Below are 18105 nucleotides of genomic sequence, written 5' to 3' on the forward strand. Positions count from 1 at the left end.
CTGTTTCATCTTAAAACATTTATCTTACAAAGGAGTTGTTTAATCTAAGTGCTTAACTATTTATCTGTACATGGAATTATATTTGTTTTTTTTACTCATTTTTTTTCTAATCTTTACAGGAAAATGCCACGGGCACTATCTGATGTGTGGAGACATTTCACTGCAGCTAATATAGAAGGAAAAGCTGTGTACATTTGCAAATACTGTGACAAATAATATGTGAAGAACACCTTATCGATAGCAACAGCTCATGGTCCTCCTGGAATCAGAAGTGTTTTTGACTCAACGGAGGAACGTAGTCAGAGAAATGCTGTGGAATGTCTTGCTCGAGCTGTGTATGCAACTGGTTCACCTCTGATGCTCACAGGCAATGTGTATTGGAAGAGATTTCTGAATGTTCTTCGCCCAGCATACACCCCTCCAACCAGACATCCTTTGTCTACTAATTTGCTGGATGCAGAGTTCAACAGAGTTCAAGTGAAGGTCAAACAAATCATAGAGAAAGCAGACTGTATTGCAATCATCTCTGATGGGTGGTCAAATGTTCGTGGGCAAGGAATAATTAACGACATCATCTTCACCCCTCAACCAGTATTCTGTAAGATCACAGACACAAGGAACAACATACACACCTGTCTTTACATTGCAGATGAGCTGAAGGCAGTCATCAATGACCTTGGACCACAGAAGGTATTTGCACTGGTGACAGACAATGCTGCGAACATGAAAGCTGCTTGGTGTAAAGTGGAGGCGTCCTACCCTCACATCACACATCACACCAATTGGCTGTGCTGCTCATGCATTGATTCTGCTCCTCAAGAACATCATGGCACTGAAAACAATGGATACACTCTACAAGAGAGCCAAGGAAATTGTTAAGTAGGTGAAGGGTCATCAAGTTATAGCAGCAATCTACCTAACCAAGCAAAGTGGGAAGAATAAGAGCACCACATTGAAGCTGCCCAGCAGTTGGGGTGGTGTTGTCATCATGTTTGACAGTCTCCTGGGGGGGGGGGGGGCCTCTCCGGGAAATGGCCATATCACCCTCTGCTGATATGGACAGCCCCATCAAGAGGATCCTCCTAGATTATGTATTTTGGGAGAGAGTGGTAAGCAGTCTGAAACTCCTGAAACCTATAGCAGTAGCCATTGCACGGATCGAGGGAGACAATGCCATCCTGTCTAATGTACAGACTCTGCTTGCAGATGTAACAGAAGAAATTCGTACTGCCCTGCCCACTTCACTGTTGCTCCAAGCAGAGGAAACTGCAGTTCTGAAATACATCAAAAAGCGACTTCTGCCTGAAGAAGACTTCTGCCTGAAGCCCATTACACGTCACAGCGTACATGTTGGACCCCAAGTATGCTGGCAAGAGCATCCTGTCTGGTGCAGAGATCAACAAGGCCTATGGTGTCATCACTACCGTGTCTCACCACCTTGGCCTGGATGAGGGCAAGGTTCTTGGCAGTCTGGCGAAGTACACTTCCAAGCAAGGGCTTTGGGATGGCAGTCATGCCAACATATCTCACAACCACCTGGTGGAAGGGACTTTGTGGATCTGAGGCCCTTTCCTCTGTTGCCTTCATCATCCTCCAAATCCCACCAACATCAGACGCCTCAGAGCGCAACTGGTCTTTGTTTGGGAACACGCACACCAAAGCACGCAACAGGCTGACCAATACAAGGGTTTAAAAATTGGTGGCCATCAGGGAAAATTTGAGGCTTTTTAAGCCTGACAACGAGCCATTCTCAACAAGGTTGGAAAGTGACAGTGAAGATGAGGCCTCAGAGTCTGATGTTCAAGAGGTGGACATTGAGGAGGTCCAGGGAGAAGACATGGAAGCCTGAGAGGAAGACAACCAAAGCTTTCGTTTCTAGACTAACATTTTACAGATGTATGTTGCAAACATTTTTGGGAGATGCGATGGATCATTGGGGATCATTCAGTATTCCCTTTCTTGTGTTGTTCAGTGAAATCATCCTATGTGAAGAGTCAACTCAATTAAAGTTCAATTTGTAACTAAATAGTTTTTTAAATTTCTATTGGAAGGATTTAATCATTTGCAAATGATGTCTACTTATGATAAGGTAAAAGGTTTCTGTCTTCATATGATACGGTAAATATATCCAATGCAAAAAACATCTACATTTAAATGGTATTAATATTCATTTGCATATATTTCCATAAATTCCCATATATTCCGGCGGAAAGTTTCCACCTCTGAATATTCCCCAAAATGTGCAACCCTAGAAACAGCATAGACCACCCCGTCCATATCCAGGAACAGATTATCAACAACGAACATACAGTCAAAAGTTTGGACACACCTACTCATTCAATGGTTTTTCTTTATTTTTACTATTTTTTACATTGTAGAATAATAGTGAAGACATCAAAACGATGAAATAACACATATGGAATCATGTAGTAACCAAAAAAGGGTTAAACAAATCAAGTAGAATTTATATTTTAGATTCTTGAAAGTAGACACCCTTTGCCTTGACAGCTTTGCACACTTTTGGTATTCTCTCAACCAGCTTACTGAGGTAGTCACCTGGAATGCATTTCAATTAACAGCTGTGCCTTGTTAAAAGTTAATTTGTGGAATTTCTTTCCTTCTTAATGCATTTGAGCCAATCAGTTGTGTTGTGACAAGGTAGGGGTAATATGCTGAATATGGTCTTTTACCAAATAGGGCTAAGTCCATATTATGGCAAGAACAGCTCAAATAAGCAAAGAGAAACGACAGTCCATCCTTACTTTAAGACATGAAGGTTAGTCAATCCGGAAAAATTCAACAACTTTGAAAGTTTCTTCAAGTGCAGTCGCAAAAACCATAAAGCACTATGATGAATGAGATCCGCCACAGGAAAGGATGACCCAGAGTTAACTCTGCTGCAGAGGATAAGTTCATTAGCGAGTTCCCAGCCTTAGAAATTGCAGCCCAAATAAATGCTCCACAGAGTTCAAGTAACAGACACGACTCAACATCAACTGTTCAGAGGAGACTATGTGAATCAGGTCTTCATGATCGAATTGCTGCAAAACCACAAATAAAGAACACCAATAAGAAGAAGAGACTTACTTGGCCAAGAAACACGAGCAATGAACTTTAGACCAGTTGAAATCTGTCCTTTGGTCTGATGAGTCCAAATTTCTGATTTTTGGTTCCAACCTCCATGTCTTTGTGAGACTCATTGTATTTTTATTTGTCGTTACTACATGATTCCATATGTGTTATTTCATAGTTTTGATGTCTTTACTATTATTCTACAATGTAGAAAATAGTAAAAATAAAGAAATACCCTTGAATGAGTAGGTGTGTCCAAACATTTGACTGGTAATGTACCTGTCCAATACCATGGTAGTTCTATCTATTTAGTAATGACAATGTAAGAATGGAGGCTAGAGTCAATTACTGTAGCTCTCATCATATTGTACAACCAGTCAATATACCATTGACCTGTGGTGATGTCTGATTTTAATATCATAAGCATTCCTAACTGCTCCTTTTAAATTAACAGCCTTCATTAAATGCTGTTGGGTTCAAATCAAATCAAAGTTTATTTGTCACGTGCGCTGAATAAACAGGTGTAGACCATACAGTGAAATGCTTACTTACAGGCTCTAACCAATAGTGCAAAAAAGGTATTAGGTGAACAATAGGTAGGTAAAGCAATAAAACAACAGTAAAAGACAGGCTATATACAGTAGCTAGGCTATAAAAGTAGCGAGGCTACATACAGACACCGGTTAGTCAGGCTGATTGAGGTAGTATTTACATGTAGATATGGTTAAAGTGACTATGCATATATGATGAACAGAGAGTAGCAGTAGCGTAAAAGAGGGGTTGGCGGGTGGGACACAATGCAGATAGCCCGGTTAGCCAATGTGCGGGAGCACTGGTTGGTCGGCACAATTGAGGTAGTATGTACATGAATGTATAGTTAAAGTGAATATGCATATATGATAAATAGAGAGTAGCAGCAGTGTAAAAAGAGGGGTTGGGGGAGGGGCACAATGCAAATAGTCCAGGTAGCCATTTGATTACCTGTTCAGGAGTCTTATGGAAAAAACTGTTGAGAAGCCTTTTTGTCCTAGACTTGGCACTCCGGTACCGCTTGCCATGCGGTAGTAGAGAGAACAGTCTATGACTGGGGTGGCTGGGGTCTTTGACAATTTTTAGAGCCTTCCTCTGACACCGCCTGGTGTAGAGGTCCTGGAAGGCAGGCAGCTTAGCCCCAGTGATGTAAGGGCCATACGCACTACCCTCTGTAGTGCCTTGCGGTCGGAGGCCGAGCAATTGCCGTACCAGGCAGTGATGCAACCAGTCACGATGCTCTCGATGGTGCAGCTGTAGAACCTTTTGAGGATCTCAGCACCCATGCGAAATCTTTTCAGTCTCCTGAGGGGGAGTAGGCTTTGTCATGCCCTCTTCACGACTGTCTTGGTGTGTTTGGACCATTCTAGTTTGTTGTTGATGTGGACACCAAGGAACTTGAAACAGGGAGTACAGCAGGGGAATGAGCACGCACCCCTGGGGAGCACCAGTGTTAAGGATCAGCGTGGCAGATGTGTTGCTACCTACCCTCACCACCTGGGGGCGGCCCGTCAGGAAGTCCAGGATCCAGTTGTAGAGGGAGGTGTTTAGTCCCAGCTTAGTGATGAGCTTTGAGGGAACTATGGTGTTGAACGCTGAGCTGTAGTCAATGAATAGCATTCTCACATAAGTGTTCCTTTTGTCCAGGTGGGAAAGGGCAGTGTGGAGTGCAATAGAGATTGCATCATCTGTGGATCTGTTTGGGCGGTATGCAAATTGGAGTGGGTCTAGAGTTTCTGGGATAATGGTGTTGATGTGAGCCATTACCAACCTTTCAAAGCACTTCATGGCTACGGACGTCTGTAGTCATTTAGGCAGGTTGCCTTTGTGTTCTTGGGCACGGGGACTATGGTGGTCTGCTTGAAACATGTTGATATTACAGACTTAATCAGGGACATGTTGAAAATGTAAGTGAAGACACCTTCCAGTTGGTCAGCACATGCCCGGAGCACACGTTATGGTAATCTGTCTGGCCCCGCAGCCTTGTGTATGTTGACCTGTGTAAAGGTCTTACTCACGTCGGCTACGGAGAGCGTGATCACACAGTCATCCGGAACAGCTGATGCTCTCCTGCATTCCTCAGTGTTGCTTGCCTCGAAGCGAGCATAGAAGTGATTTAGCTCGTCTGGTTGGCTTGTGTCACTGGGCAGCTCCCAGCTGTGCTTCCCTTTGTAGTCTGTAATTGTTTGCAAGCCCTGCCACATAAGACAAGCGTCGGAGCCGGTGTAGTATGATTCAATCTTAGCCCTGTATTGACGCTTTACCTGTTTGATGGTTCGTCGCAGGGCATAGCAGGATTTCTTGTAAGCTTCCGAGTTAGAGTCCCACACCTTGAAAGCGGCAGCTATACCCTTTAGCTCAGTGCGAATGTTGCCTGTAATCCATTGCTTCTGGTTGGGGTATGTACGTACAGTCACTGTGGGGACGATGTCATCGATGCACTTATTGATAAAGCCAGTGACTGATGTGGTGTACTCCTCAATGCCATCGGAAGAATCCCGGAACATGTTCCAGTCTTTGGTAGCAAAACAGTCCTGTAGTTTAGCATCTGCTTCATCTGACCACTTTTTTATAGACCGAGTCACTGGTGTTTCCTGCTTTCATTTTTGCTTGTAAGCAGGAATCAGGAGGATAGAGTTGTGGTTAGATTTACCAAATGGAGGGCGAGGGAGAGCTTTGTACGCATCTCTGTGTGTGGAGTACAGGTTATCTAGATTTTTTTTCCCTCTGGTTGCACATTTAACATGTTGATGGAAATTTGCTAGAACTGATTTAAGTTTCCCTGCATTAAAGTCTCCGGCCACTAGAAGCGCCGCCTCTGGGTGAGTGGTTTTCTGTTTGCTTATTTCCTTATACAGCTGACTGAGTGCGGTCTTAGTGCCAGCATCTGTCTGTGGTGGTAAATAAACAGCCACGAAAAGTATAGCTGAAAATTGTGGCCTGCAATTCATCACAATATACTCTACTTCAGGCGAGCAAAATCTAGAGACTTCCTTAGATTTCGTGCAACAGCTGTTGTTTACAAATATGCACAGACCCCCCCCCCCCCCCCCCCCCCCCCGTCTTACCGGAGTGTGCTATTCTATCCTGCCGGTGCAGCGTGTATCCCGCTAGCTGAATATCCATGTTGTCATTCAGCCACAATTCCGTGAAACATAGGATATTACAGTTTTTGATGTCCCGTTGGTAGGATATTCGTGATTGTACCTCGTCTAGATTATTGTCCAATGATTGCACGTTGGCGAGTAGTATTCACGGTAACGGCAGCTTTCCCACTCGCCTTTTCCCGGGTCCTGACCAGGCATCCGGCTCTTTGTCCTCTGTACCTGCGTCGCTTCCTCTTGCAAATAACGGGGATGTCAGCCCTGCCGGGTGTTTGGAGAATGTATTGTGTGTCTTGTTTGTTGAAGAAAAAATCTTTGTCTAATCCGAGGTGAGTGATCGCTGTCCTGATATCCAGAAGCTCTTTTTTGCCGTAAGATACAGTTGCTGAAACATTATGTACAAAATAAGTTACAAATAAAACGGGAAAAAACCACATAATAGCACAATTGGTTGGGCGCCCGTAAAATGGCTGCCATTTCTTCCTGCGCCATTTTCACTCATTACAAAACAAGCTAATATACTATATTCATAATAACTCTGTATAAGCTGTATGAATGCATAGAGAAATGTTATAATGTATTTAGAATGCATCACAAGAAAGCTGTCTCATAGAAAATGTTACTAAATGTGTGTTGTGATGACAGAGGGTTGTTGTTACTCACCGCTAGTGATTGTCTGTGTTCCAGCGTTTCAGTATGGAGGGTCTCTCCAACATCCTGCAGACAGGCATCAGACAGACATTTGGCAGCACAGGGATGGACAAACTGGTCAGACACTTAAACATTTACAGCTCTTAGCCACCAAGTATATCAGTGTGTTAAATCTACAATGAAGCATGTGGGTTCAACACTGCTACATTTCTTCCGTAACTATCTCTCTTTGTCTTCATTGTTCAGTATCTAAACACGGTAATTCCATATGAGAAGAAAGCAACTCCTCCAACTGTGGACGACCTTCAGATGATCACTAATAGTAAGTAGGCAGGGAAATAAAATGCTAAGCTAATGGGTCGTTTTCCTAGTTTTGTTTTTTGCCCAAGCACTACACATCTGATTCAAATAATCAAAGCTTGATGAAGAGTTCATTATTTGAATCAGCTGTGTAGTGCTAGAGTAAAAACCAAAACGTGCACTCCTTGGGGTCCCCAGGACCGAGTTTGGGAAACGCTGGCTTAAACACACAAATTTACCCTCAAAGTTAGTTTTGTTCAGATAGTCTAGTACAAACCTAATTTTCTATTTGGTTAGTCTGTGTCCCATCTGTTAGGTAACTTGTATGTCAATACCTACAATGTTCAAAGAACTCCAAAAGTGTGTCAATCCCCAGCAGTGCTATACTCAGTGCTAAGAGCCACCTTGCTTTGTTTTTCTCCCCACAGTTCTTTATGCCATGAAGGAGGACAGTGAGAAGGTGCCTACACTGCTAACTGACTACATATTAAAAGGTAACTAATGCTTTATTAGGTTTAGAAACACTTAACATTACATAGGTATTACTCTAAGTGTAAGGGAATAACTAATTGAAAAGCATTTACAGTATATTGTCCCAGTAAGGGTCAACAAAAGTGGAAAGTACAACATAACCTGATACATGGTACCTAAAGGGGCTATACTGGTATAATAATTAAGTGAAGCCAGTTCAGATGGGGAACTCGAGTGTTTACATAGTGTGTTTGATAGCATCAGCTGAAATCGTACCAATCGGATTCAAACAACACTTCCTACCTTAATATGGAGGTCTATAGAGTACCACAGTATGAGTCATAATACCCATAATACCTAGCCGTCAAACAGGGAAATTGTTCCAATCGCTTTTCCACCATTCATTTTTTCCCGTCGTTTTTTTTTATTTTTTAGAAACACTGAAATTATTAAGGGCTGTGTTTCGTGTATGCTTACTCTGGCGTGACATTTTGATAACTGTGTAAATCTCTCTAGGACAAGGTGACTTTTATCCATATATTCGCCTGTATTTATCCTCCAAAAATGCTAATTATCTGCTAAGGTAGCTATCATAAAGAACTACAAATGCCATGATGATCTGGACGAGACTTCAGAATTGAGGCAAAGGTAAGAATCTCTGGATTAACGATCTAATGTTAGCTACATTTAGTAATGAATAAATTGGCCACATTTCTTTAAAAAATGACAATACTGTGAACTGTCTTACACAGTTATCAAAAGGTTATGCCAGGATAAGCCTACAAGAAACAGAGCCCTTATTTTATGTGTTTGGTGGAAAAACAATTGGAACAATTTCCCTGTTTGACCGCTAAGTGTTATGGGTATTATGACACCTCCACTGTGGGGCTCTATTTGAGTTGATCAGTTCTTCACACACATCATCTGCTGCTGTGCTAATCTATATGATTGGCTTCTCTTTGCTGCTTAATATTGCTGTTGCTGCAGCCATTGTTCCCACCTGCTATTTATTGTCTGTTTTTTGCTAGCCTACTTACTACCACCCCAGCCTCCAGCTGTATGGTTCTGCTTTTGTTCCCGTCAGGGAGATTGGTATATCTCGCTCACTGCCTGTATTCTAATGGCACTAATGGACACATGGCTCTGGCAGTGATCTCCACTGAAGGAGCAGAGCCTAACGCCAAGACCACATGTGTTGTCATCTATTTTCTAATAAATGGTTAAATGAATGTGAGTTTCCTGTCTGAACTTATGTCATGTGAAATTGGGCTGTACAGGGTAATGATAACGTTTAGCTAATTTGATAGTTGACAAAGCATATCATTATTATAACGATGATTGAAGTATCCCTAATTAACAACAACAAAAAAATTCTCCAGTGCTGTGTCCTACTTAAAGAATTCAAGCCATGGGCTGCTGTCTGACGGAGACTTCGGAGGGGACTCTCCAATCTGGCAACCCTCCACCCGTCCAAGCTGCATGAGCTCCCCCCGCTTTCATTGTCAGCCATGGATCGTTACCATCTAAAACACTGTACCTTACTCATCTAATAAAACTACTCCTTTTTGCTGAGCTCACCTTGTCCTTCCTGCACACTAAGATCCATCCAGAGCCAAAATGGCTGTCTCCTGAATACTACTGTATGGGGCCACTGTACCCCCACTGACAAACTGACTAACAGATCTCTATTCAGAGCTTGACAAGCAAATACTGTCCAGTGACCACACAGTTATACAGGGATGAGTTTGTTTTGTTGAACAATTTTTACAGAGATGATTGGTTGTTATCAGATAATCACACGGCTAAGTTTTACTTCACTGTACCTCAGGCCCAGAGGGGTTTGGTTCTGATGCCATTTTGTCTGTAGACCCAAATGTCACATTGTAAAGATTATAGAGGAGTTCTGGGTTCAAGTCCAGGCTCTGTCGCAGCCGGCTGCGACCGGGAGACCCATGGGGCGGCGCACAATTGGCCCAGCGTCGTCCGGGTTAGGGGAGGGTTTGGCCGGCAGGGATGTCCTTGTCCCATCACGCACTAGTGACTCCTGTGGCGGGCCGGGCGCAGTGCACACTGACGCCAGGTGTACGGTGTTTCCTCCGACCCATCGGTGAGGCTGGCTTCCCGGGTTAAATGGGCATTGTGTCAAGAAGCAGTACGGCTTAGCAGGGTCGTGTTTCGGAGGACGCACGGCTCTCGACCTTCGCCTCTCCCGAGTCCGTACGGGAGTTGCAGCGATGAGACAAGACACTAACTACCAATTGGATACCACAAAATTGGGGAGAAAAAGGGGTAACGTTTAAAAAAATGTTTTTTAAAAGATTGAGTGATGGGTTTCACTTACATGTAGGAAATTTGGACTGAACAGTTCTCTCATTATTCAACAAACTTAACTCATTTGAATAAAAAAGCTATTGATCTTTTCTGTCATGGTAGCACTGTAGCTTATTACAGGTGCTGTATATTTGAATGTTTTTGTTATTTCAGCCAATGATGTTTGAATATCCAGTGCTCTTTTGACCATTTATTTTTTACTGTGATCTTATAATTGATATAGGTCATCATGATACTGTTTTGTTCATTTTATACTTTTATTTAATGAATAGAGTATGTGTCTCCCCATTCTGCCACATGGAGTTATATCATGGAGTTTGTCAATGATAAGATGGGCCATTTTATGAATTCCTTTGAGCCATGTAGGAGAATACTACATTGCTAATCACAAGTTCAAATAAACATGCTACCCTAAAACTGTGAGCCAGAAGTGCTTTTTTTGTCCCTCCCCTCTCTGCTGACTGAATCAAGGCAACACAATGCAATGAAGGTTTGTTTCCCAGACACTGATTCGTTCTGGGCTCAAAACCTCTGCAATGAACACAAACTGCAAAGTTATTTAGTCCACAGGGTGGTGACATAGTGACTCACTTTCGATTAATAAAATCATGCATCAATGTCAAGATTAAGGCCATAATTTTGTAAGCCTTCACACAACTGGGATCTGCATACAATATATTGTTAACTCTTCCTGTTTGAGATGTTGTTATTGGATCATACAATTGTAATGCTTCTCCAGGAGGTAAAATAAAACAATTATACAAATGTTTTACACACAATTAATCTTTTAATAAAATTGATACAATTATTTTCCATATACATAAAAGTATAAGAAACTCAAGAAACTCATGCACATAGTGGTCTATGGTTAAGCATATATGCACAAATTTGCACCACCTTGGTCATCAGTGTGTCTGTTCCATAATCAGTTAAAACTAAGCTAGTATTTAAAAACTATTCTGTAACATTCAACATTTATATAATTAATTTTTCTTTTTGAATTCTATTCCTGTGTTACAATGCATATACATTACAATATCACAAAATAAGAGGCCAGTATTCATATTTTCCCTTTAATACAAAATAATTTGCCGTTGATGATTACTACTACATACACTTATTTTGAGTCTGAGCAAGTCGCCATACTCAAAGTTACAGCACACACACAAACACACAATCCTTTTTGGCATATGTCTTTTTCTCCCCAAGCCCGACCTTCTGTGCTCATAAAACAGACACAAGACAGTGTCTCTCTCTGCTCCAGTTTACTGACAATATATACTCTCAAGTGATAGAGGTTGATGTTGAGGGTAGGGTTAGAAGCAAAAATGACATGCTTCATTGAAACTGTATTAATTTCAATCCAGCCATTAATATGAACAAGTCCACCAATTTAAAAAGTGACACAAACCTCAACCTTTTCATATTTAAAGGGTAGTCTTAAGTGCAACATTTAGTTTCTTGGATCGCTTGTTCATAACCTAGGTCCTACGTCCTAGGCTAACCTAAGTCCTACGTCCTAGGCTAACCTAGGTCCTACAACATTACCTTGCTACACATAAACATGTCTGAATACATCAATCAAGACAGAGTAAAAACTGGACAGTAGTCTTGCAAAAGTAAATGGTATCAAATAACACCAGATTGACTCAAGGGTATTTTGATCAGCGACATAGCCAAATCACTATCAAATCGAATTGCAAGGTCAGGTTGGTAGCAGTCAATAATATCTACAAAACAGAACCTAATCATCGTTGAACAATAAGGGAGAGTTGGATGTTCAGGAAAAGGGGTACGGTAAATTGAGCCAACGTTGATTCTAGGAAATCATACACAACATATACCATTTGACCAAATATTTAAGAGGTCATCATTTCATGGAGTCTGAAGAAACCACATGGAAAAAATGGTAAGTTAGGTCCAATTTATTGTGTTAGAGGGGTCATAATTCTTGTATCGAAACCATAGGTCATTTTTATATTGTTCTATAAATTAGCTGGAGTCTCTATAATCTTCAATATGAGATCCTAAACTTTGTATGAAAGTACATCCTTGAAGCAGTGTGGGCTAATTTAGCCAAAATGTTTGCATTGGGGTAAGTTGAGCCAATGGCAAGTTTAAGTGTCTCCTTCAGAGGCGCAAAGCAAGGCATTATCACTGGGATATGAGGTGACAGTACAACGTTTGTTAGGTGCTAAGTCAGTGATAAAAGATTAAAATAAAACAACGCTATTGTGATTGTGTTGAATTCAGTTTGGGATATAAAGATAGACATGGTTTTAAAAAGGTTGTGGTATTATTTCATTAAGTACACATTTGTATGCGGATTAATTTACCCTGTCCCGCAGCTTCACTTACCCCAGGATACACAACATCCGGAAATATACAGTACCAGTCAAAAGTTTGGACACCTACTCATTCAAGGGTTTTTCTTTATTTTTACTATTTTCTACATTGTTGAATAATAGTGAAGAAATCAACACTATGAAATAACATATGGAATCCTGTAACCCAAAAAAGTGTTAAACATCTGTCACAAGCCGGCTCATAGCCTGTGACAAATGAGAGGACACGAACAACAGGTATAGGCCAATTCAAGAGTGTTCTTTATTATTAAACAAACTATTAACTTAAACTAAGAAATAGGAATGAGGTGTGGATGTATCATAATGTAAGGTGTATGTAAAGTGCATGGGTGCAGGAATATGTGTGTGTGAACATGACTGAGTGAAAACTATGCAAAACTAAAAAGGAACAAACAAATCATGAGCATACCTGGAGGAGCAGAGAGAGAGAGAGAGAGAGCAAGAGTGATTAGTGACAGCTTTATACCCTGAGCCCAGGTGGCTCCAATCACTAACGACCCTCCTCTGCCTGCAGGAGGAACCGCCCCCTGCACTGCAGAGGAGGAGCCGTGACACCCCCCTCCTTAAAATGAGGGTCCCACCCTCAACCCAACTTCCTCCAACATAATCAAAATAATTCAAATTTCCCCAAAAACAAACAAAAAAAAACAATCCCGGCTCCTAGCAGTAGCCCCGTGTCCCCCAGCCGACTGTCCGTCCCTCAAACTCGGCAGCCCTGGTACCTGGGGAGCAATTTAAGAGGAAAGAGGCACAGACATCCCGTAGGGGTCAACAGAGAAAAGGTACAAGCTAGGTTAAAGGAGCACGGGACAGAGCATCAGCAATGATATTATCCTTACCCTTAATGTGCCTAATATCAAGGTTGAATGGTTGCAAGAACAAAGCCCAACGCATCAGGCGCTGGTTGGGGTTTTGCAGGGACCTCAGAAAAACCAGTGGGTTGTGGTCAGTGAACACAGTTAAAGGGGTCAAACCAGAACCAACATAGACCTCGAAGTGCTGTAAAGCCCAAATGAGACCTAAAGCCTCCTTTTCAATTACAGAATAGTTTTTCTGATACTTATTAAATTTTCGGGAGAAGAAACTGACTGGACACTCAACCTTGTCGTCATTCTCCTGGAGAAGAACAGCCCCAGCACCGATTTGACTGGCGTCTACCTGCAATTTGAAAGGTTTCCCAAAATTTGGTGCTGCCAACACAGGTGCCAAACACAAAAGAGTCTTAACCTGTTGGGGATGGGGGCGCTGTTTAGACTATTTATGCTAATGTGGCTAATTTTTTAAACGGCTTCCCACAAAATCCTTGATCGTACAATATGCATATTATTATTATTATTGGATAGAAAACAGTCTATAGTTTCTATAGGAGTTGAAATTTTGTCTCTAAGTGGAACAGAGCCCATTCTACAGCAATTTCCCTGACATGGAGTCAGATTTGAGAAACGTTGGCCACTTTTCTGAAGTCATTTAAACGGGCACTGTCGTTGCTATGACTATACGGACACTTCTTACGTCTTCCCCTGGATGCCTTTACGTGATGACGATTCCAACGGGCTCGATTGCTCGTTCACAGGCCCTACAAATGAAAAAAACCTTTAGCTAGCAAGTCTTTTCTTGCTGCGTAACGAGCGTGGAAGACACCGACCCTCTCCTGTTCCAAGCGTTAGTTTAGCCTGTTATATTTCTCCGGTCATCTTTTCACTCGTTATAGGAGTTACAAACATCACAAAGTAGTTAATTTAAAGCGTTTTATAGCAATTTATATCCGTTTAGTGCGATTTTGGGACATTTATTTTTGCAACGATGTGAAAAGTTGGGCACGCTTTTCAGTTCATCCCGAACGTAGTTGACATTTCCACATGGCAAGAGGACAGCTTTCCACCAAAAGACGATTTCTCCCAAGAAAGGATCCTTTGCCCAAGATACTGATGGAAGAACAGCTCAAGGTAGGACATTTTTATTATGATAAATCGTGTTTCTATCGAAACATTTTAGTGGCTTAGGACGCCATGTTTTTTGACGTAGCTTCGCTTGGCGCAAACTGTATTGAAAAGTAAGGATAAATTAAAAAATGTAATAACGCAATTGTATTAAGAATTAAATTGTCTATCAATCCCTGTCCACCCTATATTTTTTAGTCACGTTTATGAGTATTTATGTATAAGAGTAGATCACTGTCTAAGTGGCGCAAGGACGTTTTCTTTACCAGCTTGTCTACATTTCACATTGTCTAACCATGATTTTGGTGGCTAAATATAAACATTTTCGATCAAACTGTATATGCATGTTGTAATGTGATGTTACAGGAGTGTCATCGGAAGAATTCTGAGAAGGTTAGTGAAAAAATTCATATCTTTTGGCGATGTTGACTTTTATCGCTCACTTTGGCTAGAATCAATGCTGGGCTGCTAATTGCTATGTGCTAAGCTAATATAACGATTTATTGTGTTTTCGCTGTAAGACACTTAGAAAATCTGAAATATTGTCTGTATTCACAGGATCTGTGTCTTTCGATTCGTGTATGCTGTGTATTTTTACGAAATGTTTGATGATTAGTAGTTAGGTAAACACGTTGCTCATTGTAATTATTCTAGTCCATTTGTGATGGTGGGTGCAATTGTAAACTATGCCATATACCTGAAATATGCACTTTTTTCTAACAAAACCTATCCCATACCATAAATATGTTATCAGACTGTCATCTAATGAGTTTTTTTGTTGGTTAGGGGCTATAAATATCTTAGTTTAGCCGAATTGGTGATGGCTACTGGTGTTGGTGGACAAATAAAAGATGGTGGATTATGCTAATGTGTTTTTAGGTAATAGATGTACATCTTTACATATTGTGTCTTCCCTGTAAAACATTTTAAAAATCGGAAATGTTGACTGGATTCATAAGATCTGTGTCTTTCATTAGCTGTATTGGACTTTAATGTGTGAAAGTTAAATATTTAAAAAAATATTTTTTTTGAATTTCGCGGCACTGGTTTTTCAGTGGGGGGGGGGGGGGGGGGGGGGGAGTGCCGCTAGCGCCACGCTGATCCTAGACAGGTTAACTGCATCAAATGCCTCTTGACACTGGGTGGACCAGATAAATTCAGCCTTGGCCTTCAACAGATTGGTCAGTGGGGACACTACTACCGAAAAGTTTACAAAAAGCACGGTAGTACCCCGCCATTCCCAGGAAGCGCATCAGTTCTTTCTTTGTAGAGGGCTGTGGGAACTGCCTCACAGCCTGAACCTTGGCTTCCACGGGACAGACAAATCCCTGACCAACAACCTTGCCTAGGTATGTGACTGTAGCTTTGGCAAACTCACATTTTGCCAAATTAATAGTCAACCTGGCCCACACCAGTCTTTCAAACAGGCCTTGTACTCTCCGAACATGCTCCTCCCAGGAGTCTGAGTAGACGACCACGTCGTCCAAATACACGGCACACCCTTCCAGACCTGAGACCACCCGATTCATTAGCCTCTGGAAGGTGGCTGGAGCATTCCGCAAGCCAAAAGGCATCACTTTATAAGAGAACAAACCAGATGGAGTTATAAAGGCAGCAATCTCACAAGCTCTTTTGGTAAGGGGTACTTGCCAATATCCCTTTAAAAGATCAAATTTGCTAACATACTTTGCTGACCCAACTTGATCAATACAGTCCTCCATCCTAGGAAGAGGGTAAAGGTCTGCTTTAGTAATATTGTTAACTTTTCTATAATCAGTGCAAGGTCTGAAAGTAGAACCAGACTTTTTGACCAATAGACAGGGTGAAGCCCAATTTGAACAACATGGCTCCGCAATACCATTGTCCAACATATACTGCACCTCTGTTTCCATCTCTTCTCCTCAGACACACGATAAAATCTCTGTTTGATAGGCTTAGCATCTCCGATGTCTATATCATGTTCAATTAAGTGGGTTTGCGATGGAGTGTCAGAAAACAAAACAGGGTAGTTTCTAATAAGAGCTACCAATTCATCACGTTTCTCAGAGTCTAAATGATCTACCAAAACCCCAAGGTTTTGCAAAGTCTGGGAGTTTTTCAACCGTCCTTGTAAGACCTCATCTGAAACTTTAACTTCCTCTTCTCCCCCCTCCACCAAATTAAAGCCACAAGATGCAGGGACTGGGGCAGCAGTCAACACTGACCTCACTGCTGGAGTGCCTTCAACTTTGCTTAGATCACGGGAGTGATAACATTTTAACAGGTTCACATGGCATAATTTAGAGGACTTCCTATGACTAGGGGTTTCAATAAGATAGTTCAAATCTGACACTTTACGCAACACAGTGAAAGGACCACAGTATTTTGCCTGAAAAGGTGAACTTACAAGAGGCAGAAGAGCAAGTACCCGATCACCGGGACTAAACTCACGCAGCTCAGCCTGTACGTCATATTTCAGTTTCATTTTCCGTTGAGAACATTTTAGTTTTTCTTTCGCTAGTTCACCAGCCCTATACAACGTCAACCTAAAACCATTTACATAGTCAATAAGGTTCCGAGGTGGTTCCTCAGGCAAACAACCATCCTGCAACACTGCTAAAGGCCCACGCACCTTATGGCCAAACACTAAGTCATTTGGGCTAAACCCTGTGCTTTCCTGCACTACTTCACGAGCAGCTAGTAACAGCCAAGGTAACCCCTCCTCCCAGTCGGCAGACAGTTCCCTACAATATGCACGAAGCAAGGATTTTAAAGTTTGATGAAAACGTTCCAAAGCTCCCTGGCTCTGGGCATGGAACGCAGTAGACTTGTTGTGTTTAACTTTAAGCTGTTTGAGAACCTGAGCAAATAAATGAGAGGTAAAGTTAGACCCCTGATCTGACTGGATGGTTTTTGGAATCCCAAATGTTGAAATAAATTGAGTTAAAGCTTTAACTACTGATTTTGAAGTTATGGTACGCAAGGAAAAAGCTGCCGGATATCTGGTTGCTTGACACATAACAGTTAATAAGTAGCTATGACCTGACTTGGACCTTGGTAATGGCCCAACACAATCGATAATAAGATGCTCAAAAGGTTGCCCTACGGCTGGTATTGGATACAACGGTGCAGGCTTTACAACCTGATTTGGCTTGCTTGTGCGCTGACACGTATCACAAGTTTTAATAAACTGAGATACATCCCGCTTTAAACGTGGCCAGAAAAAATAACGAAGTATACGATCATACGTTTTACGAACACCCATATGACCTGCCACATCACCATGTGAAGTTTGCAACACTTTATTTCGCAAAGTAGTAGGTACAACTATTTGAAAGACTGGTTCTCCTAAACCCTTATCATAGTGTGGAACCCATTTCCTGACCAACAGCCCATCAAGAAGAAAATAACACTGAGCACTATTCCTCACCACTGAATCAGGAACCACTTTATCAAACAGATCAGCCAAAGTAGTATCGGCTTTTTGCTCAGCCATCAATGAATCTCTAGAACTAGTCAACTGTTCTGTCTGGAGTTTGACTGGCAACTCAAGACTTTCTGGCTTACTCTCAATCTCCTTACGAGAGGCTGCGCGGGTAACCGCACAAACTGGAAATACCTCAGGAGACACACAGTTCTGATCCGGAGATTCCCCTTGCAGGGGTCACTGAAGGTTGCTTCTTACAGATGTTTAATTTGCCATCTGCCCACACCTTACTACCTGCCAAGTCATTCCCCAAAATCATGTGCACTCCCTCTACTGGCAACTGAGGTCTAACCCCAACATCTACATCACCCTCTACCAGACCACATTTTAGGGTAACTTCATGTAAAGGACAAGAGAATGGAACTAAACCCATA

General features: G+C 41.8%; 1 protein-coding gene across 3 annotated transcripts in view; it reads left to right on the plus strand.

The window, feature by feature from the left end:
* Positions 1-10382, plus strand: part of LOC129868042 (fasciculation and elongation protein zeta-1-like) — a 43679-nt gene extending 33297 nt beyond the window's left edge. For all 3 annotated transcript variants that reach the window (XM_055941618.1, XM_055941617.1, XM_055941620.1), the window contains 4 exons: positions 6894-6974; positions 7104-7179; positions 7586-7651; positions 9008-10382. In XM_055941618.1, coding sequence (XP_055797593.1) covers positions 6894-6974; positions 7104-7179; positions 7586-7651; positions 9008-9024 — 240 coding nt within the window. In that variant the 3' untranslated portion in view covers positions 9025-10382. The remainder of the gene's footprint in view (positions 1-6893; positions 6975-7103; positions 7180-7585; positions 7652-9007) is intronic.
* The last annotated feature ends 7723 nt before the right edge of the window (positions 10383-18105 follow it).

The sequence above is a fragment of the Salvelinus fontinalis genome, chromosome 13 (assembly GCF_029448725.1).
Source record: "Salvelinus fontinalis isolate EN_2023a chromosome 13, ASM2944872v1, whole genome shotgun sequence".
Classification (NCBI taxonomy): domain Eukaryota; kingdom Metazoa; phylum Chordata; class Actinopteri; order Salmoniformes; family Salmonidae; genus Salvelinus; species Salvelinus fontinalis.